Genomic DNA, 24,106 nt, shown 5'->3' on the forward strand with positions numbered 1-24,106 from the left:
ATGGTTTCAATTCAAAATTATCTCTCCTTTATGCATTTCTCTTTTTCAGCTCCCAGAACATGCTACAGTGCACCACTTCTTACCTCCAGACCTTTGTACATGCTGGTCACTAAGCCCAAAACACTTTTCCTGACCCTCTTCTCAGAACTAAGCCCTAAAATTCCTTCAGACTTCCGCTTAAATGTTCTTCCTCTGAGAAACAGGCTTGAATCCCCCACTACATACTCCCAAAACTCTAATAGATCATATCACTCATTATCCTTTAACACACTAAGAATTGTTCATCACCACACTAACACCGTAATTGGTATACAGAAGGCTTTCAACTATGCAGTGTTCACATTCTCAATGGAAGTGAGAAGAAAAATGCAAGGGTCCATGGAATCCTAAAAAGGCTCTCTAATCACACTCAAAGTTTGGGAACCATCAGGTTGAACTATTTATCCAAAGGATTATCAAACCTATTAAGATTCCTGATATGGGGAGGGCTTCTTAACCCCCACTCACCCCTAACTCATTCAAAATGGACTAGCCAACCCCATATGGAGATTTTTTTCAATCAAATCAAATTATTTTCAATTTTCCCCCAAAATATGAAGTTAACTAAAACACACATGTATGCATACACGCATGTGCACACACACACAAACACAAACACACAGTCATCTTTTCTCTTGTAGTTTTATTATTCCTTGATAAAATACTGGTTATATGAACCAGCAGAAGCCTGGAGTCCTGAGGAACATGACACCCTACTAAGTAGCCTCAGTAGCATGAACTGCTAGATTCTTAAGAGAATGAGCAGTAAAAATTAAACAAGATAACAGAGAAGAAAAAGGAGTATGGGTACCTGCTTTCTGTTCCCCAGCATGAGTGGATGACTGCCTTAAAAGTTCTAAAGTTCAAAAGAAATGTCTGAAAGTAAAACAGTTCTAAAAGCTAATGGTTTGGTCTGAAAAGATTCCTAGTTGAAAAATAATTGTACCCAGGGGTGCCTAGGTGGCTCAGTTGGTTAAGCATCCAACTCTTGATTTCCTCTCAGGTCACGATCTCAGGGTTGTGCGTTTGGGTCCTGCACCGGGATCCAAATGGGTGTGGAATCTACTTGAGATTCTCTCTCTCCTTACCCCCTCTAAAAAATAAATAATAATAATAATAATAATTGTCGGGAGCCAGTACAGGAGGCCTACTCTAAGAGCTGTAAGGGACTGAATATGATTGGCTGTTCATTTAGGTCCACTCACGCGGGAGGTGCATGAGCACTGCGGTGATTGGCTAGGCGGGCTAAGCTGCCGGTGTATATATGCTTGAATGTACTTGTAGAGGGGCGGGCCCGCCGGGAGCCAGGCCGCGCCACGCTGGCCGGCCTGAGGGGGCCGCAGCCCGGACCATGGCGGCGGCGCAGTTCCGGTTAGGCGGCGGCGGCAGCGGCGGTGGCGGCGGGCGCCGAGGGGCGGCGCGCGGCCCTGGAGGCGGCGGCGGCAGCGGCCGAGCGGGGCGGCGGGAGCTGCGTGCTGTGTTGCGCCAGAGGGGGAAGAAGATAAAAAGAAGCCATTAAAGAAGTTTGCCTCCACGCGTGTCTCCGTGTCGTTCTTGCTGGCGAGAGCGACAAGTGGTGCCGAAACCCAGGAACTCGTGCAGAAGAGACACGCGGAGTTAGGCAACGATCAGGTAAAGAGTGCACCTATTTCTGTCTAGTGACAGGGAAAGTTCCTCAAGTCGAGGACGAGCGTAGAAAGCTTTCCGGGATGGGAAACGAGATGGCTGCAAAGTTCCTAGGATAAGGACGAGAGTAAAGCTTTCTGGTATGGGAAACGAGATGGCCACATATAAAATGCTGGGGCCACTTTCTGATATCCTTAAGGCAATTGGTACTCCTTTAAAAAATAAAACAGCTTGTTTGTTTTTGAGAGAAGTGGGACAAACGGCTCCCTGGTTTTTGGAAAGGAGCAGAGGAGGGAAATCGCCCAAAAGCCAAAAGGTGAGCAAGATGCAAAAGGAGCTTGCAAAAAAGGAGGAAAAGCTAAAGAAGGCTATGGCGCAGCTCAAAATGCAGGGGAAAGTTATGGCGCAGCTGAAATTAAAAGTGAAAGAAGGAGCTATGGCGCAGTTACAAACAGAGACGGAAGTGGTAGATAACTTAGATCCTATGCCCACGCGCCCAGCCCCAACAGCGCCACCTTACGAGGGGCCTCCTCCGTATAAACCTTGCTGCACCAAGGCCTGCTATTGTGCAAGCTGCACCGCACGAGTGGCTGCCATAGTAGCCTCTCAGGAGTTTGGGTGGGAACAGGATTCTCATTCAGTCCTAAAATCCCCACTTACTCTAACTCCACCTTTTTTGGCTATAATTATACCTACTAAGACCCGGCGCAAGGCACGTCTGCCCACCTCTTAGATAAGTGGCTACTCTGTAACATTGCACAAGCATGTACCGGTCTGGAAAGCCTGCACTTCCTTAATGGGTCTATATGGCACAACTGTGCATACAAGGCACACCCTAGCGCCACGTCTGAGACGAACGTTACCTGCAACTGCACCACAGCCAAAACAATATCCTATCCGCCCACACCTGTCTGCCTCAAGCCCCCTTTTTTCTTTATAGTATTCAATGCCCCCGCCACTAACTATGCTTTTAGTCTCTCTTGTGAGTCCCAGAATTGTCTGCTATCAGAATGTTGGAACACCACGGTGGGAGACTCGGCAGTAATAGCCAAGATACCGACGTATACCCCGATGCCAGTACAGGTGAACCCTGACAAGCTGCCAGTGCTGCTTCGACATAAACGAGACTTTGGAATAACAGCAGCCATTATTGCAGCTATCGCAGCATGCGCCGCCGCTGCTACTGCTGCCGTAGTAGCGTTGACAACCTCAGTACAGACAGCAGCTGCGCTCAACAACGTCACAGGAATGGTCGCTGAAGCATTGGCTACGCAAGAACAAATTAACGGACATTTGCATGCTGGGATCCTTATTGTAAATCAAAGGGTTGATCTTGTATTGCACCTGTTAGTGAGTGGAAAAAAATGTTACAGCAATCTGTTTCGTTCCTCAAACAGTGGGCCGGACTTGGTGCCATGGCTGTTCTCTTAATCACAGCTAACGTAATAATGTTACATTGGGTGTGTGGACAATAACACCTCATGGTTCAAGCCATGATGGCTCTTGAAGCTGGTACCTCCCCCCAGATATGGCTAAGTATGCTAGATCGGTAGTCAAAGACGGGTAAGACTGATCCCACACCATAGCAACCTAAGACAGGGGCTCTTCGACCAGGGAGAGTACCCGATGACGGGTAAGCATGTGTGCTGAGGATTGGCAACCTAAGACAGGCACGATCTCAGCCATTATAAATAAATAAAAAAGGGGGAGATGTCGGGAGCCAGTACAGGAGGCCTACTCTAAGAGCTGTAAGGGACTGAATATGATTGGCTGTTCATTTAGGTCCACTCACGCGGGAGGTGCATGAGCACTGCGGTGATTGGCTAGGCGGGCTAAGCTGCCGGTGTATATATGCTTGAATGTACTTGTAGAGGGGCGGGCCCGCCGGGAGCCAGGCGCCGCGCCAGCCGGCCTGAGGGGGCCGCAGCCCGGACCATGGCGGCGGCGCAGTTCCAGTTAGGCGGCGGTGGCGGCGGGCGCCGAGGGGCGGCGCGCGGCCCTGGAGGCGGCGGCGGCAGCGGCCGAGCGGGGCGGCGGGAGCTGCATGCTGTGTTGCGCCAGAGGGGGAAGAAGATAAAAAGAAGCCATTAAAGAAGTTTGCCTCCACGCGTGTCTCCGTGTCGTTCTTGCTGGCGAGAGCGACAAATAATTGTACTCAAATCGTATCAAACCAAACCTGAATGTAAGAGAAGGCTGGAGAAAAATCTGCTTTTCTTTAAACTTGAAGAGGATTAAAAAATATTCCTTTGTAGTTTCTTAATAAATCATTCTCCCCAAAAAGGGGGGGAGGGGAGACTCACACATGTAGGTATGCAAAATTGTTCCATGGATAATTGGAAATTAAATATATAATATCAAAATGCTCTGAAACACTACAAAACCCCACTTAAATTTCCTTAATTAGAACCACAGATAATAAAAATAATGGACATCATAGGATAAGAAATTAACAATGTCTAACCCTACATTAAGACAAAAACTTCCCTTGGGGCACCTGGGTGGCTCAGTGGGTTAAAGCCTCTGCCTTTGGCTCAGGTCATGATCCCAGGGTCCTGGAATCGAGCCCAGGGTCCTGGGATAGAGCCCTGCATCGGGCTCTCTGCTCAGTGGGGAGCCTGCTTCCTCCTCTCTCTCTGCCTGCTTCTCTGCCTACTTGCGATCCCTGTCTGTCAAATAAATAAATAATCTTAAAAAAAAAAAAAGGACAAAAACTTCCCTTAAGATAAGATCATGGCCCAGGAGGTAAAAATTTGGTTCTTGGGGGTCATTCTTAGTTATTACAATGGTTTATGGCCTTCCAAATAGCCACAGTAGATAAACAAATATGCAGTATATCTGTGGTATTAAAACTGCATTGGGGGTAAGGGGGAATTAGGACCAAAAATCCTAAAAAGGCTTCTTTGGGGCAAAGAGCGATAATGATAAAAAGACTGAAAAACACCAAGATAAATATATAAATAAAGTAATTCCTAGCCTATTATCTGGCACTTCATAATTCTCATAAATGTTGAACGGAATAGAAAAGTTTCCCACAGGGGTGCCTGGGTGGCTCAGTGGGTTAAGCTGCTGCCTTCGGCTCAGGTCATGATCTCAGGGTCTTGGGATGGAGTCCCATATCGGGCTCTCTGCTCAGCAGGGAGCCTGCTTCCTCCTCTCTCTCTGCCTGTCTCTCTGCCTGCTTGTGATCTCTGTCTGTCAAATAAATAAATAAAATCTTTAAAAAAAAAAAAAGAAAAGTTTCCCACAAATGATGCCTATATTAGTACACAATTGATCCTTGAATGAAATGAGTTTGAACTTGGCAGGTCCATTTACATATAAGAAGATTTCTTTCAGTACAGTACAGTACCATAAATGTATTTTCTCTTATGATTTTTTTAATAACATATTCTCTTCTCCAACTTACCTTACTCTAAGAATATAGTATAAAATACATATATAATACAAAATATGTATTAATCGACTATTTATGTTATAAGTAAGGCTTCTGGTTAATAATAGGCAATCATAGTTTCCACGTAATCAAAAGTTTCGTGGATTTTCAACTGTGCAGGATTCAGTACCCCAAAGGTCTGTGTTGTTTAGGAGTCAACTATGTATTCAAATTCAACTGTATTAAAAATAAAGTGTTCCTCGACTTTGGAAGTTCCTTGACTTTACTATATAAAATCAAATTCTATGGCTCTATAGGAACAAAATGAAAATCCTACAAAACTAGGGTCTAATGAGAAAGTTTATCTGTGGTTTATCGATCTTACTAATTCTTTCAAAGAACAAGCTTCAAGTTTCATTAATGTGTTCTACTATATTTCTGGTTTCTAATTCATTGATCTCTGCTCTAATCTTAATTATTTCCCTTCTCATGCATGGGTTAAGTTTAATTTGCTGTTGATTCTCCAGATTTTTAAGGTGTAAAGATAGTTTGTGTATTCGGGACTTTTCTATTTTTTTGAGTGAGACTTGGATAGCTATGTATTTCCCCCTTAGAACCGCTTTTGCTGTATCCCATAGGTTTTGGATCTAACCAAAGAGGTTAAGGATCTATACTCTAGGAACTACAAAACACTCATGAAAGAAATTGAAGAAGACACAAAAAGACGGAAAAGCATTCCATGCTCATAGATCGGAAGAATAAACATCGTTAAAATGACCATGCTGCAATTTATACTTTCAACACTATCCCAATCAAAATACCAATGGCATTTTTTCAAAATGCTGGAACAAACGATCCTAAAATTTATATGGAACCAGAAAAGATCTTGAATTGCCAAGGAAGTGTTGAAAAAGAAAAACAGGGCACCTGGGTGGCTCAGTGGGTTAAGCCTCTGCTTTTGGCTCAGATCATGATCTCAGGGTCCTGGGACTGAGGCCTGCATCAGGCTCTCTGCTCAGCAGGGAACCTGCTCCCCCCCCCCCCACCGCCTGCCTCTCTGCCTAGTTGTAACCTCTCTCTGTGTGTCAAATAAATAAATAAAATCTTAAAAAAAAAGAAAAAAAAAAAGCTAGGGCATCACACATTGCCAGATTTCAAGCTATATTACAAAGCTGTGATCACCAAGATAGCATGGTACTAGCACAAAAGCAGACACACGGACCAATGGAACAGAGTAAAGAGCCCAGTTATGGACTCTCAACTCTATGGTCAAATAACCTTCAATAAAGCAGGAAAAAATATCCAATGGAAAAAAGAAAGCCCCTTCAATAAGTGGTGCTGGGAAAACTGGACAGCTATATACAGAAGAATGAAACTGGACCATTCTCATACACCATACACAAAGATAAACTCTAAATGGATGAATGGCCTCAACGTGAGACAGGAATCCATCAAAATACTAGAGGAGAACATAGGCAGTAACCTCTTCAGCATCGGCCATAGCAACTTCTTTCAAGACATGTCTCCAAAGGCAAGGGAAACAAAAGTGAAAATGAACTTTTGGGACTTCATCAAGATGAAAAGCTTCTATACAGCAAAGGAAACAGTCAACAAATCAAAGAGGCAACTCATGAAATGGGAGAAGATATTTGCAAATGACCCTAAGACAAAGGGCTGATATTCAAAGATCTATAAAGAACTTCTCAAACTCAACACCCAAGCAACAGACTAGTTAAAAAATAGGCAGAAGACATGAGCAGACACTTCTCCAAAGAAGACATACAAATGGCTAACAGACACATGAAAAAATGTTCATCATCACTAGCCCTCCAGGAGATTCAAATCAAAACCACACTGAGATACCACCTTACATCAATTAGAATGGCAAAAATCAACAAGGCAAGAAACAACAAATGTTGAAGAAGTTGTGGAGAAAGGGGAACCCTCTTACACTGTTGCTGGGAATGCAAATTGGTACAGCCACTTTAGAAAACAGTGTGGAGGTTCCTCAAAAAATTAAAAATAGAGCTACCCTATGACCCAGCAATTGCACTACCGGGTGTTTACTCCAGAGATTCAGATATAGTGAAAAGAAGGGCCATATGCACCCCAATGTTCATAGCACCAATGTCCACAATAGCCAAAATGTGGAAAGAGCCAAGAGGTCCTTCAACAGATGAATGGATAAAGAAGATGTGGTCCATATACACAATGGAACATTACTCAGCCATCAGAAAGGATGAATACCATTTCTCCATCAATTTGGATGGGACTGGAGATTATGTTAAGTGAAATAAGTCAAAGAGAGAAAGTCAATTATCATATGGTTTCACTTATCTGTGCAACATAAGGAGTAGCATGGAGGACTTTAGGAGAAGGGAAAAATGAAAGGGGTTGAAATCAGAGTGGGAGACAAACCATGAGAGACTATTAACTCCAGAAAACAAACGGAGAGTTTTAGAAAGGAGCGGGGGGTAGGGGGGGATAGGTGAGCCTGGTGATGGGTAATAAGGAGGGCACGGATTGCATGGAGCATGGGGTGTTATACGCAAACACTGCATCATGGAACATTATATCAAAAACTAATGATGTACTGTATGGTGACTAACATAACACAATAAAAAAATTTTAAAAAAAGAAAGTTTATCTGACATACATCTAGATACCATACAAATTATTTCTTTTAAAAATACAACACTATCATTATTTTACATATTCTTGCAGTCTTCTAAGAAAAAAAAAACAACAGCAAAGCCCACAAACCCACATCATATGGAAGACACTAGTACCACACAGCTCTTAGCCTACTGGTGCCTATACTTGGAAGCATACTTTACACCACTTATTCTGCTGGGATTGGATTTGGTTTGTTTATGTTTTCTTCTAGATTATAGGCTTTTGAGAGCAATTATTAAAACCATCACCATAATCAACCCAAAAATCTTTCCACACAAAGGGTACCTTCATGAAGTTAATGCCATCAGCATTTATTACTTTTATGACAGTAAGAGGACAGTTATTGTCCAAAAAAAGTAATGTTTTCATTTATTTTATTAATACCACTCATTAATTTAACAGTATAGACCATCTCAACTAAAGAAAAGCAGCATCAACCAAAAACTGACACAGGAGGATTCAGATATAATTCTTTGTTCTAACTTCAGCAACATCTGGCTCAAAAACTTCTTTTGTATGCTTAAGAAACAAAACAAAACAAAAAACCCAACTGACCACAAAGAAAGGCTCTTCCAGTTTATACCACATGTGCTTGGAAGATGCTTCAAGTGACTATGAGGCTCTAAGGTAAAGGTCGGCAAATATTGCCCTGGATGAATACCAGATGGTTTGGATCTCCACCCCAGGAACTGGCTTTTCCATTTTTTAAATGGTTACATTTTAAAGGGATATAATAGTACCTGTATAATATCCTCAATTTGTCTCTTGGCCAGTAAAGCCTAAAACATTTACTATCTGTAACTTAGAGAAAAGTTTACTGAACCCTGCTCTAAGGCCATGACGGCAACTAAAGTATATGTAGGTAAAAACACTTTCAAAACACGTGCTTGAAATTTAGGTAACTTTCTGTTTACCAGAAGTTAGGCCACTCTAGAAACACATGTAATGAAGTATGTTTCAGATAGGCAATTTCAGAAAGGCAGCTGAATGGTCAAAAGATCATCACTGTCACCTGCCACAGCTCTGCATAATTAGAACCAAAGATAATAAAAATAATGGACATCATGGGAAAAAATTATGGTGTATAACCCTGATACCATGACTCATGACAAAAAAGCACTACTTACCTTAAGAGGACCATGGCCCAAGAGATTAAAAAAAAACTTAGATATTACAATGACTTATAGCCTTCCAAACCAGAGAAACTATCAAACAAGCATCCTGAAAGTGTACATTCAAGTTTACTCAAAGTGAACATAAATGCATTACCCCGAAAAGACGGAGTAATAAGCAAAACAGACACTGTGAAACCCAAAATGGCCCAGGCTGGACCTGTGCTTAGCAACCAAGTTGAAGCTAAATAAAATCTCCCAAATCTAAACCAAAACAGCATGATGGTAGACACCATAATATAAATCACAGCCCAACCCACGTTTTCACACTAACTCTGGGGAGGCACTTTACTTACTAAACTGGGTCAAGGCAAAGCCATACCTGATGTGGCTCCATTCTCCTGAATCATTCCTCTTTAAAAAACCCTTGCCTGGTGGCAGGTGAGATGTATTTAGGACATACTTGAACAAATATATTTTTTTAAATATGTATTACATATATACATATAAAGTCATGAGGTTTTTTTTTATTTCAATAAGAATAAAAATGTAACTAGGATATTGTTTTACAAATCTCTTACTTAAGACTTCAGCATGCTCCCAGATCATTTTTTTTTTTAAGATTTTATTTATTTATCAGAGAGGGGGGGGGGAGAGAGTGAGCACAGGCAGACAGAATGGCAGGCAGAGGCAGAGGAAGAAGCAGGCTCCTTGCTGAGCAAGGAGCCCGATGTGGGACTCGATCCCAGGACGCTGGGATCATGACCTGAGCCGAAGGCAGCTGCTTAACCAACTGAGCCACCCAGGCGTCCCTGCTCCCAGATCTTTTTTGATAGAGTGGCTCCCCACAAACTTCTAAGCCAGCTCTAGTTCTGCCACTAGATATTAACCTTGTACCAGCCCACTTTAACTTCTCTGAGCTTTAGCCTCCTCATGTATTAAAACATGCTAGGACAGGGGCGCCTGGGTGGCTCAATGGGTTAAGCCTCTGCCTTCAGCTTGGGTCATGATCTCAGGGTCCTGGGATGGAGCCCCACATCAGGCTCTCTCTGCTCAGCGGGGAGCCTGCTTCCCCCTCTCTCTCTGCCTGCCTCTCTGCCTACTTGTGATCCCTCTCTGTCAAATAAATAAAGAAAATTTAAAAAATAATAATAAAACATGCTAGGACAAAAAACTCTAATATTCCCTTTAGCTCTAAAATTGTATGATTCCATTTTGTATGTTCCATGGCCCCTTGGATATTCATATAGGATAGACCTCCCTTATGAGGAACTCAAAAAGAATTTCCACACTGTTTTGTCTCATGGAATGTTAAAAAACAAAATGTATAGCTAGAGTTAAAATTCTTGGTCTTTAAAACTGCCTCACAAAAGCACTCAGTTTTTTTTTTTAGATAGATACATACATAGCTCTATTTAGAGACACAGATACATCTATACACACATACATATACATGTTCACTCACATTAGTTCCTTGGGGGTTCGTACCAAGAATGAAAGGAAATAGTGCTGAATCTTTAGATCCTCTAGAGGAGTGTAAAGAACAATTTTTAGTCCCAGTCTACATTCTAATCAGTTATGTAATCCAGGGGAGGTCACTTGGCCATACTAAGCCCTGGGCTCCTCATATTTAAAACATAATGAGTAAGTAAAGTGCTTGTCAAAGTCCTTTTAACCTTCTAAGTATGATAACTCTACAATTTTGGCTTTGAATCTCCTCAGCAACACTGTCCAAGGATGTTAATGCTTAGAGTCAGTGCTTGTGTGTGTCTTCACCACTTATCCACTCCAAGACGGGGCTCCTGGCACAAAATTTGTGCCTTGTCCTCTTCCATCCTCCATGCTGCCTACCTGTCACCATTCCAAATACACAGACACATTCAGTGCTCATTAGTGTAAATGAACTCCTGCACAACTCACACTTCCAGCTAACCCCTCACAGGAAGCATAAAGAGGCAAAGAGTAATACATTTAAACAAGATATGGAGAATAAATAAGAATCCTGAACTTAGAAGGAAAGAAAGACCTTATCATCTTCTCCAAAACAGGTGGCGAAAACATAAGAGCCTGTTTTCGTCAGACCAGAATGTTGGTAGACACCACAAGACTCTTTATGGAATTGGACCTGCTGATAAATCTCACAAGGCTAAAAATGACAGATGCATGTCTAAAATAATGGTCTGTGAAGATTTGTCCCAAATTTAAACTTGCAGGGAATAAACCACTTAAATTCATGTAGGACCTTTTTCCAGATACCATTTTTATATATCTTCTCAACACAGCATAAATGCCTATCATTTTTCCACTCTTGATGCTCTCATTAATTCTCATAAAATTTAAGAAAGAATAAGTGATGTCCTATAATCAAAGAGATTGCTTCTGTGGAGACTAATTATGAACTCCTGATACTCAGTGTCAGCCTTTGCCTGGAAGGAAATGAGTCAACTTTTCATTAGTAATCACGTTCTCTCCATTTTTTAAGAGTGACCCAGAAATGCAAGACCGTGAGTTTTAGCAGTATGAGCCAGAGAATCAGATACCACAGATATTATATACAAATAGGACAAAGATAGAAAATTAAAGTCAAAGAGGTTCCTGAGGTATTTTTCAGGATGACTGAAGTTTCAGAAGGAGCCCACTAAAATAATTCATCAAGGAAATGTGTCTGGCTTACACAAGAATGGGCATTTCAAAATCTTAAAGGAACAGGCAATTAAATGGCTAAGGCCCTACCATGGTCTTGCCAAGAGACTCATACAAATGTTTTCCACACAGAATAGGCAGCCCTGGTTTATTCTGGATAATTGAGGGTTTGGATATGTACTATATAATCAGAGGAAACAAGCAGTAAAGGACATGAGCTAATTTGGGCTAACCAAAGACTTGGCTAACAGATGCTTGCTTACTCTGGATCCCTGCAATGAACTAGATCAGGCCAATGATATGCTGGACAGAAGAGGTCAGAGGATGGGATACCTGAATTCTCAACTAGGAGAATGAACTATGCCATATACGACAAATGATCCTATTCTTAATGTCTGTTTTTCCATCTTTCTCCTACGTTAACCCATTCTTTTTCTTGCCTCAAAGATTCTTGGATTCTGAATTCCCTTGTAAATGGTGTCCACAAGCTTACCTGGCTACTTCTGAAAACAGCATAAAAATCAAGTCAAAACCAAAAAGTTCTAGGAGTAGGAGAGGTGACTGCTCCCAGCTGCCCTCCCTTCTTGTCTCCTATGGTCTTCCTGCTACCCCTCACACTAGACATTTTATCTGTAAGCATTCAAGCCAACATGTATTAAAGGAATGATTTTTTTTTTAAATCAGTTATCTATCACCATGAAACCAGATGAATCCACACACTGGTTTAGTAAAACCTCAGAAGAACAACAAGATGTAGAAAAGTTTTAAAACTATGTCATTAAGGGGGGGCGCCTGGGTGGCTCAGTGGGTTAAAGCCTCTGCCTTCAGCTCAGGTCATGATCCCAGGGTCCTGGAATCGAGCCCCGCATCAGGCTCTCTGCTCAGCGGGGAGCCTGCTTCCCCTTCTCTCTCTGCCTGCCTCTCTGCCTACTTGTGATCTCTATCAAATAAATAAACAAAATCTTTAAAAAAAATGTCATTAAGAACAAAATGATGAAAATATTGGTAATGATTATTCCAGGAAACAAGGGCACTTCTGGCCCCCTTAAGTCTCTCTCTACTTCCATCCTTCTACTACCCATCTCCATCATATTCTCAGATTTATAAACTAAGTGATCCACTAAAGACCCTCTGATTTTAATCTTCTGTCCTGTAGGAGCTGCTCCCTTGTCTGACTCTCCACAGTTTTTATCATCTGTGCTGACACATCGGGTAGTTACAGACCACTGTATTTTATACAAAATGTATGCCTCATCTCCATAACAAGATGGCAAGATGTCAGAGGACTGCCACCATATTTTACATGAGAGAAACATGACATTCGTTAGCAGTCACTCCCAGGGTATTTCAGAGTCACAAATAAGTCAGAGAACACAAGCCTCTTGGGCCTTTCTGTCTATTCACAATACCTAGCACAGTACTCAGTCAATGTAGCCACCTCAACAAATACTAGACTGATGAAAATTAAACTTTTCTTTGAAGAGTGTTATGGACTGAATGTTTGCATCCCTCCCCCCGCAAATTCATATGATGAAACAATAATCCCCAATATAATGATAGTTGGAGATGGGGCCTTTGGAGATAATTACGTAGGTAAAATCACGAGGTGAGGTCCTCGTAATGGGATTAATGCCCATATAAGGAGATGAGGGGACCACATCTTTCTCTCCCTACTATGTGAAAATATACATAGTGAGAAGGTATCCATCTCACCAGGAAGAAGGTCCTCACAGGGAACTGAATCTGCCAGTGCCTTGATCTTAGATTTCTCAGGCTCTAGAACTATGAGAAATAAATACCTGTTGTCTAAGCCACCCAGTCTGTGGTAGTTTATTAGAGTAGACTAAGCTGATTAAGACAAAGAGTAAGAATCCTACAGTGCTTCAGTCTATCTGACCTTCAGTGTTCGGGATACAGGATTATAGACAGAGCAAGTAAAGGAAAATGGCCTGAACCTACAGAGATTCATTACCCTAAAGCCACTATGCTATATAAGTCCTAATCTGGTTATTTTCTCATTAATACCTATGTTCTCCTCATACTTATGTGAAGAAAAAAACTGGATATGATGTTCCAGTTGGATGGGTTCACTGAGTAATACCACCTTTCACTGAACTAATGCCCTTATTAATTAGTCTTTGCTTTGACTTTTCTTGCATAAAACTCCTTTGATAAAGATTCAAGTAATAGTTTGTTTAGGAGAGGACCATTTTAAACAGAAGATAACTGCATTAATAAGGGAAGCCTGAGGGAAGCATATAAAAATCAGTAAGACATTTTTGAACATGGAGCATGAAGTGCCAGCAAAGATTATTGACAATAGATAAACAGAATATAGAAAACTTTGGGAAGCCCCAGATAAATTGTAATTTATCTTACATCAAAACGTAAAAAAACAAAAAACAAAACAAAACAAAAAATCGTAAAGTAAAACAACTAAGACAAATACAAAAACAAAAAATTCACATAACACACACACAGAGAAAGAGAGAAAAGAGACTGTAGGGATGGAAGAGACACCAAATTTTATTCCTAGCTACAAAATTCTAAGCTACAGGACGTTTAGAAGAGCACTTAAAGAAAATCTCCTTTAACGTCCAGTTAGCTTAATGAAAAAGAAAGCATTTGGAAATTTTTAGATAATTACATTTTTATCACACTCTGATATCCCCACTCCTCTGTATTCAATCTTGCTAGCCTTGATGAAAGATAGACAGTCAAAATTTAAAATGAAGTACTTAATTAAGCTATGCCAGATCCTGGAAGAAAAATATTTCTCATCCTGCTTAGTCACAAGAAAAAAAGGGAGAAAAGAATTCCTACCTGAAATTAATGGTGCTGACATGCCACAATGGAACAATAAGAAAGAAACTTTACAGAGGATTATGGTTAACTTGGAGACCGTGTTGAAAGAAGCCTAGCTAAACTCACATCTATTCATGCCAGGTTTGCAGGCCAAAATTATTTGATTTAACTTATTGGAAATTATCCAAGACAGGCAAAGGATACAGGCAGAGTCTAAGAATCACCTTCTCCTACTTCTTTAGCTAACACTTCAGTTTATAAAGGTTCAAACCTGAAGAATAAAGGTGAATTGAAAAAAGTATAGGAATCCCATTGTTCCATATTATAAGAACCTGATAATCAAGACTTACTTTATAAAAAACTCCTCAGGGACACCTAATGTATTTGTTAAAGGATTTTTCAAACACATAGTGGTTAATAAGAATCACTTCAGAATGGTACTGTTAAAGTGTCCAGATCTCGTGTCCTAAATAAGGAAAGCCTCACAGGACATATATCTGCACATCTATTAACTCACAATGCAAATGTACGGCACTATGTTTAACAATGTGTGGCTTTTGACCTGGCAGCAAAATTTATCAGAGGTTGTTGAATTTGACCAGTCCAATTTCACAGCTGCATAAAATCTGTTTGGACTTGTTCACTTTCCATTAGGAAAAAGAACAGAGAAGTTTCAAGTTTTTCCATTTAGTTTTTTCTACCAAAGACCATTTTAATAGATCGTATCCTCTCTCCCCACCTTCATTGCCTTCTTATATTTCATCTGCAATAACTGCACTGAGCTTTCACATCAAAGGCCACTTCTCAGAAATGCAGCATTACCCAAGCCTGGCCCAAGTACACTCACAGAGCTACAAGCAGGTTTAATACTCAAATATTATGTCAGCTGCCCAGGTCTACCTAACGTTACTGCTTCTGTTTAAAATCAGAAACTATGTGGAGTTATAATCACATTCCTGACCTAAAGAGTCACTTCAAGTCTTTTAAATGTCCCATATTTCCTTTTCAGAAAGACATGTTTGAATTACCCACTTTAAAACAGATAGATTTTGGAATGCCTGGGTGGTTCAGTCAGTTAAGTGTCTGCCTTCGGCTCAGATCATGATCCCAGAGTCCTGGGATCAAGTCCCACATTGGGTTCCCTGCTTGGTAGGGAGCCTGCTACTCCCTCTGCCTGCCTCTCCCCCTACTTGTGCACTTGCTCGCTCTCTCCCTGACAAATAAATAAATAATTTTAAAAATAATACTAAAATAAAATGAAATAGGTAATTTTGCCCCATTTTACTGATAGGCAAACTGAGACTCAGACTGACAGCCCATTTTCCCAGAGTGTGTATTAGGTCAGCTACTTAAAAGATATGTGATCATATAGACCAATATTCCTGATGAGCACAGATGCAAAAATTCTCAACAAAATACTAGTAAACCAAATCTAACAATACATTAAAAAAAAAAATTATTTACCACAACCAACTAGGATTTATTCCTTGGTTGCAAGGGTGGGTCAATATCTGCAAATCAGTCAATGTGATACATCATATCAATAAGAGAAAGGGTCAGAACCATATGATCATTTCAATAGATGCACAAAAAGCACTTGACAAAGTACAACATCCATTCTGGATAAAAACCCTCAACAAAGTAGGTTTAGAGGGAACATACCTCAATATAATAAAGGCCATATATGAAAAATCCACAGCTGACATCACCCTTAAAGGGGAAAAACTGAGAACCTTTCCTCTAAGGACAGGAACAAGACAAGGGTGTCAACTCTCACTACTGTTATTCAACATAGTACTGGAAGTCCTAGCCACAGCAATCTGACAACACAAGGAAATAAAAGACATCCAAATCAATAAGAAAGAAGTAAAACTTTCATTATCTGCAGATGACATGATACTATATATATAGAAAACCTGAAAGACTCCACCAAAAACTGCTAGAACTGATAAACAAATTTAGTAAAGTCACAGGATATTAAATCAATGTATAGAAATAACAATTTGAAATTGGTATTTCAAATACCAATAATGAGCAGAAAGAGAAATTAAGAAAACAATCCCATTTACAATTGCACTAAATATAATAAAATATTTAGGAATAAACCATACCAAAGAAGTGAAAGATCTCTACTCTAAAAACTATAAATAATACTGATTTAAGAAATTGAAGATGACACAAAGAAATGGAAAGCCATTCCATGCTCATGGATTGGAAAAACAAGTATTGTTAAAATGTCTATACTACCCAAAGCAAGCTATACATTTAATGCAATCCCTATCAAACACCAACAGTGTTTTTTACAGAACTAAAACAAGTCTAACAATTTTATTTAACTACAAAAGACCCTGTATAGCCAAAGCAATCTTGAAAAAGAGAAGCAAAGGCATGACTAGGTGGCTCAGTGAGTTAAGCATCTGCCTTCAGCTCAGTTCATGATCTTGGAGTCCTGGAATCGAGCCCATGTCAGGCTCCCTGCTCAGCAGGGAATCTGCTTCTTCCTCTCCCTTAGCCCCTCTCCCTGCTTATGCTCTCTCTCACAAATAAAATAAAATAAAATAGAAAAAAGAAAAACAAAACTGGAGGCATCACAGTTTCAGACTTCAAGTTATATTACAAAGCTGGAGTAATCAAAACAGTATGGTACTGGCACAAAAATAGACACAAAGATCAATGGGGGAGAACAGACAGCCCACAAATGAACCCATGACTATATGGTCAATTAATCTTTGACCCAAAAAAAGAACATCCAATGGGAAAAAGACAGTCTCTTCAACAAATGGTGCTGGAAAAACTGGACAGCAACATTCAAAAGAAACTGGACCACTTTCTTACTATACTCAAAAGTAAATTTAAAATGGACTAAAAATTTAAATGTGAGACTTGAAACCATAAAAATCCTAGAAGAGAACACAGGGAGTAACCTCTTTGACACTGGACATCAGTCATATGCACATTTTTTCTAGATATGACTCCCGAGACAAGAAACAAAAGCAAAAATAAATACTGGGACTGTATCCAAATAAAAATCTTCTGCACACAGAAGAAAAAAAATCAACAAAGCTAAGAGCAAGCTACAAAATGGGAGAAGATGTTTGCAAATGACATATTCAAAAAGCTTAGTATCTGAAATACATAAAGAACTTATAAAACTCAACACCTGGCTCAGTTGATTGGCCAGCTGCCTTCAGTTCAGATTATGATCCCAGGGTCCTGGAATCAAGCCCTGTGTCGGCCTCATTGCTCAGCAGAGACCCTGCTTCTCCCTCTCCCTCTGCCTGCTGCTCTGTCTCTTGTGCTCTTTGCCAAATAAATAAATAAAATCTTAAAAAAAAAAACAAAAACCTCAACACCCAAAAACAAATAATCCATTAAAATATAGAGAAATGAAAAGATATTTCTCCAAAGAAGACATACAGATGGCCAAAAGACACATGAAAAGATGTTCATTATCACTACCATCAGGAAAATGCAAATCAAAGCTACTATGAGACATTATCTCACACCTGTCAGAATGGCTAAAATCAACACAAGAAACAACAGGTGTTTTAAGAATGTGGAGAAAAAGGAAGCCTCTTGCACTATCGGTGGGAATGCAAGCTGGTGCAGCCACTGTGGAAAACAATATGGAGGTTCCTCAAAAAGTTAAAAATAGAACTACTTTATGATCCAGCAATCGCACTTTTGGGTATTTACCCAAAGAATTCAAAAACACTAATTCAAAGGGATCCATGCACCTCTATGTTTATAACAGCATTAATTATAATAGCCAAGATATGGAAGCAGCCCAAGTGTCCCATCAACTGATGAAGGGATAAAGGTGTGGTATTATATACAATGGAATATTATTCAGCTATAAGAAAGAAGGAAATTTTGCCACTTGCAATGACTTGGATGAAGCCAGAGAATATAATGTGAAGTGAAATAAGTCGGTCAGAGAAAGATAAATACCATATGATTTTACTCATATGTGGAACTTAAGAAAAAAACAAATGAGCAAAGAAAAAAAGAGAAATCAAGAAATAGACTTGGGGCGCCTGGGTGACTCAGTGGGTTAAAGCCTCTGCCTTCGGTCCCGGGATTCTGGGATGGAGCCCCGCATCGGGCTCTCTGCTCAGCGGGGAGCCTGTTTCCTCCTCTCTCTCTGCCAGCTTCTCTGCCTACTTGTGATCTCTGTCTGTCAAATAAATAAATAAAATCTTTAAAAAAAAAAAAAAAAGAAATAGACTTCTTTTATTTATTTATTTATTTTAAAGAAACAGACTCTTAATTGTAGAGAACAGTCTGATGGTTAGAGAGGGGAGATTGGTTCAATAGATAATGGGGATTAAGAAGTGTGCCTGTCATGTTAAGTACAGGGTGACTGACATATGAAAGTGTTGCATCACTATACTGTACACCTGAAGCGAATATAACACTGTATGTTAACTTTAAAAAAAAAAAAAAAAAAAAACCTTCAAAAAAAATAAAAGTATGTGGGGCACTGGTGGCTCAGTGTGTTAAAGTCTCTGCCTTTAGCTCAGGTCCTGATCCCAGAGTGATGGGATCAAGCCCCACATAGGGCTCTCTGCTCAGCAGGAAGCCTGCTTCCTCCTCTCTCTCTCTCTGCCTGCCTCTCTGCCTACTTGTGGTCTCTGTCAAATAAATAAATAAATAATCTTTTAAAAAAAAAACTTCAAAAAAATAAAAGTATGTGATTTTGGGAAAATTATTTAACTTCTTTGAGTTTCTATATATACTCATCAGTAAAACAGGAATATATAAAAAGGCTAACTAAGCACAGAGCCTGGCATATAAGTGCTCAATAAACACTAGCTAGCATAATATTCTTTAACTTGCCAAAGGTCTGATTGCTAACAAGAATTAGGGTTCAAACTCTAGTCCACCTGGCATAAAAACCTATGTCCTCTCCACGCTGCCAGGCAGGGCTCGTTCAGATGCCTTAATCCACAGAGAAGTATCACAGTGAACCATACTGAAGTCTGAGGCAAAGGAAAAGTCATTAATACTGATCTCTTTATCTAAAATTTGGATATTTTTATCACAGTTTTTTTGCATTAATTTTGATATTCTGAACTACTACACTAAACTGTAACTGCCCGGCTAGTTCAGTCAGTAGATAAGAGCATGAGACTCTTAAAAATATTCTATACCTTGGTAACTGGGTTTTCTGACACCCTCTAAAATTTTACACCTGAGATGAAAAGCCTCACTCACCTCACCCTGGTCCCAGCCCTACCAGTCACCAACAGTTTCTGCTCTACATTACAGTCACTTCACAATTCACTTTGCATTAGTCTAGTAAGACTCATTCTGAAGCTCTTTAAAAAGTCCAGGTGATGGGGCGCCTGGGTGGCTCAGTGGGTTAAGCCTTTGGCTTAACCAAAGTTAACCCGTTAAGCCTTCGGCTCAGGTCATGATCCCAGAGTCCTGGGATCAGGCCCCGCATCGGCCTCTCTGCTCAGCAGGGAGCCTGCGTCCTCCTCTCTCTCTCTCTGCCTGCCTCTCTACTTGTGATCTCTCCCTCTCTGTCAAATAAATAAATAAAATCTTTTTTTTTAAATATTTTATTTATTTATCGGGGGGGGGGAGCGAGCACAGGCAGACAGAATGGCAGGCAGAGGCAGAGGGAGAAGCAGGCTCCCCGCTGAGCAAAGAGCCCGATGTGGGACTCTGGGACTCGATCCCAGGACACTGGGATCATGACCTGAGCCGAAGGCAACTGCTCAACCAACTGAGCCACCCAGGGGTCCCATAAAATCTTTTTTTTTAAAAAAAAAAAGTCCAGGTGAATGAATCGATAATTATTTTATGACTTCCCAGAGTATGAAATAATGTAATAATACTATCAATTATTTGCAACTACTACCACAGACTTCAGTTATCTGTTATATGTGGTATACATAAAGAGCATAAAATAATTTCTGAACTAATAGCTGCTTAAGTATCACATTAAAAAAAAAGATTACTCTGTGAAAGCTATTTAGTGAGCAGAAGACAGTATTCTTCATTTTATGGTAAAGATAAAAGAACTATGGGAAAGTGGCCAGGCTTCTGCTAGCATCTCCCAGAAAAACTCTATATATGATGTTCTGCTGAATAGGGCACGCTATCCAAGGACTCTTCTTGCGGGAACCAGTTTCAGCACAGAAGAAAGAGAGTGATTCAACAGCTGACATTTTTCCCAATGTACCTCTTTGATCTGATATTTTCCCGAACAGCACTGAATGCACTAACAAGGTGAGTAAAAGGGAAGATGCTGAGTCAGCCATGACTTTTGAAAATGCCTTTCTAGGAGAGCACCACAACAACACAAATATTGATAGAGCCTCCTCTATTCTAAGTCAGGCTCTGGAAGATTCCAAGTGTCTCTATTCCCTCCTGACTATACAGAAACATACCAAGAGGAAAAAGAAGGCAATAACTCTAGTTTTCTTGAAAGGCTTTAGGAGGCCTGGACCACCAATATTACTCCTAATCCTGGCAAGGAAAGTTTAGTTGTTAATGTCTACTATTTCTTAGAGCTAGTAGACAAATTTTAGGTTAATTGTGAAACAAAGTTATACTTTATAACATTTTATATTTATAATGATTTACTTTGTTTACTCTGATAATGTAAAGTAAAAATAATTTATTTTGATAGTGATTACTTTAAAACGTAGTTTCTATGTAGCTACTTTGGCAAAAAGTAGAGATTCTGAAACGCAATCACCCATCCACAGGAACCTAAGTAACTCATGGTGACTTTCCAGTGTTCAATAAACACTGTGCTAGTTACCTAAGCAGCATGTAGAGTTTTTTTGTTTTTGTGGGTTTTTTTTGGCTTTTTCTGAAAATTTTATTAAAATATATAGGAAAGGGCTTTATTGTAACTAAAAGTGCCCAAGTATAATAGGTACCATGTTATAACAGTAAATATTTACAATATATTTTAGGGAAAAAATGACAACACTCAGATTAAATGAAAAGAAAACATCACATTTTTATCACTTGATATTTCCATTGATTCTTCATGGTCTGCAATTGTAAGAGAATCTCAAATGTTTAGATTTCTATCTATTCCAGGAGATTCGTGTTGAAATTTTTTTTCGCCATTAGAAACTGTGATTCTCTATGGGACCTTTTTAGTTTTGCACGCCGATTTTGGAACCAGATCTGGATTCTGTCTTCCTCTAGATTCAATTTTCGAGCTAAGTCTTCTCTGATGTCAATGCCAGGATAGCAGTTAACTCTAAAGACATTTTCTAACACTTCAATCTGGTTTTGAGTAAAAGCAATTCTGGGTCTCCGGCCTCGATACCAACTCAGCTCTCTTTTCAACGAAAGTCTTTCTGAGGCTGAGGAGCCACAGGTGTCGGCCCAGGGCCTGTGGGGTTTCATTGAGGGAACACAGTTTTTCTTCTGGTCCAGTCCTAAAATGCTCTCAATGGAAAAGGAGCAGGGCGAGGGTTTGCTTTCCCCAAGCCGAGCACCTTCCGGAAGACTGGGAGCCATCCTCGAGTGGGTTGCCCGGAACGACAGCTCTGGCCTCTCCCTGCCTCTTGGCTGGCTCTGCCCCATGTGTCGCATGCAGAGTTTTTTGAAAGAGTCCTTTATAATGATAACTTTTATCATTAAAAATAATGGCAGAGTAATTAGATCAATTCTCTTGCTTACAATAATTAGACACTGTGGACAAAGATTAAAGGTACCAAAGAGTAATCAAACCAGGCAGAAACTGGGATATGAGCCTCAAAAAAAGAAAACCAAACCATATGAAATGTACATTTACATAGTTTTTTCCCTGAAGGTAGTCCTCGGTCCATGCAGCACTGAGGAACAGAATACAAGCAGAAAATGGGAGTCTTACTGAGCTGAAGAGTCAAAATATCTGGAATTGTCAAAGCAGCTAGAATTTGGAGGAGAAATCCCCCTGGAAAAAACAGAGCCACAGAGCAGATAGCCCTAAAACATGTATATGACTCCACTAAAATCCTTAAATGATTCCTGGCTGTGCATGAACAAGGTATTTAGGAAACCAAAGGAAAGCAAGAGTTGGAACTGGAAGGCTGAAGAACTGAGCATGGTTCTGGGGAGTTAGAAGTTTGAATTCAAGTCCTACTAAATTAGAAGGGTTTGGGGAACACCAGGCTTGACAAGCAACTCACACTTCCCACTGATCCCCCAAGGGGTCATACCTTGAGAGTAAGGACCACATCCCAGGACTAAGACTTAAAATACTGTCAGACTAAAGGCAAAACAGACCTGCCAGAGCAAAGCCTAAAATCAAGCCTTCAAAGGATCAAGGTGATCTTCCAGTGATGCGACGGTCTGTTAGAACAAAACTCACCATTCTTTAGCAGAAGGTAAACACTAAAATGCATCACTCACAATGTCTAGTAAATAACAAAAACTACCATAAATGAGAAGTAAAGGGAAACTATACCCAGAGTCAATAGAAAGAGCTGTTAATACAAACATACCCAAAGACAACCCAGAGGTTAAGAACTGACAGATAGGACTTCACATAACTATAAGTATGTCCTTAAAAATGCATATATTGTAAACTTTACAAATCAAAAACTTACCCTCCCCCAACATTCTAGTGAACTTGAGTTACCCATGATTTTCAATCAAATCGGGATTTGGAATGGTTTATCTTTGAAAGCCTGAGACAAACAACTTGATAGTGATTAATGACAGCCAAACTTAATTATATATTTACACCTCCCATTAGGACAAGGGAGAGAATAAAATGTCTTATCTCTCTGTAGTGAGAGGGCTTTATTAAGATCCGACAACAACTATTTAGGAGCAATAATTGAGTTTTATGCAAGATTATACAGGTTCTCCTTGTCTGGCATCCCAATCTAATCACAGACTGATAGAATACTTAGGCGCCTAACAGTTAGAAAAAACAGCTGAGCTGTATACAATACTAACCTTTTAAAGTACTTATCCTCATCTGTCAATGTGATCTTATCAAGGATTTCTATAATTTCTATAAACAACTATTATATTTTAGCTGAATCAGTAGCATTATGCTCTTTAAACAGATAGTCAGATACCTTCTACCCTAAAACATTTTCCATTAATTCCCGCCCTCCCACCCCTGTAAAAAAGAATTTGGCTTCAACTTTCTTTTCCTAATCCACTAAGCAATCTCATGAACAAAAAGATAATCATATGCCCTGCATGTCTAATGTAATTTTTATAGAACTTATGTTCTAATATCCATTTACCATTAAAATAATATAAAAATATATAAAAATAAGCGGGATTACCTTCTTTCCCTAAGGAAAAAAGCAAAATTGGTGAAGATACACTGAAAGTCCTGCTAAGTAGATGTTATTTTTGCTTAAAATTTTGCTCAATATCTTATGGCATTGTCAGGATGACTGAGTTGGCCTCCTTGATACTGTTCATGCTTTTCCTATATCTACTTTATGTTGACACTAATGTTGCTTTTACCAATGTAGAGAAATATTCTCTTTTTACAAGTTTTGTTGCTCATATTGGTCTCCCAAAAGGACAGTCTGGCCCTTTTTTTTTTTTTCCTTACTCTTCCTTCTCAGGGGCTTGTTTCCCTCACACAGGGCTGGAGGACATCTGAGGGACTCACCCAGAACTATATCCATAAGCAACCTATTCCATCAACAATAACAAGCATCCACAGACAGATTTTGGGCAGCTCCATTTTTGTTAGCCATAAAGTGTGTTCCCTGTTCCCTAGCAGTGCTTCTTCCAGAGACCAGAGGTAACTCTGTCTCTCTCACTTTGGAGAATTTGAGACTAATGGCCCACAAAACTCCTTTTGCCCAAAAGGGACCCTTAGTGTCCTCTCCTGGTAAAA

General features: G+C 40.0%; 2 protein-coding genes across 3 annotated transcripts in view; both read right to left on the minus strand.

Annotated features, from left to right (window-relative positions):
* NOTCH2 (notch receptor 2) overlaps window positions 1-24,106 on the minus strand; it is a 198,718-nt gene that overhangs the window by 103,495 nt on the left and 71,117 nt on the right. The gene's annotated exons all lie outside the window — the stretch shown is intronic.
* Window positions 19,893-23,335, minus strand: LOC131810238 (homeobox expressed in ES cells 1-like). Its single transcript, XM_059137931.1, has one exon. It carries the CDS (start codon window positions 21,886-21,888, stop codon window positions 21,331-21,333), a length of 558 nt encoding a protein of 185 aa, XP_058993914.1. The 5' UTR covers window positions 21,889-23,335; the 3' UTR covers window positions 19,893-21,330.

This window comes from Mustela lutreola, chromosome 10 (assembly GCF_030435805.1).
Source record: "Mustela lutreola isolate mMusLut2 chromosome 10, mMusLut2.pri, whole genome shotgun sequence".
Lineage (NCBI taxonomy): Eukaryota > Metazoa > Chordata > Mammalia > Carnivora > Mustelidae > Mustela > Mustela lutreola.

Bases quoted from the DNA above. Each gene is read 5' to 3' on its own strand.
- LOC131810238 (XM_059137931.1), bottom strand. From the start codon at position 21,888: ATGATAAAAGTTATCATTATAAAGGACTCTTTCAAAAAACTCTGCATG.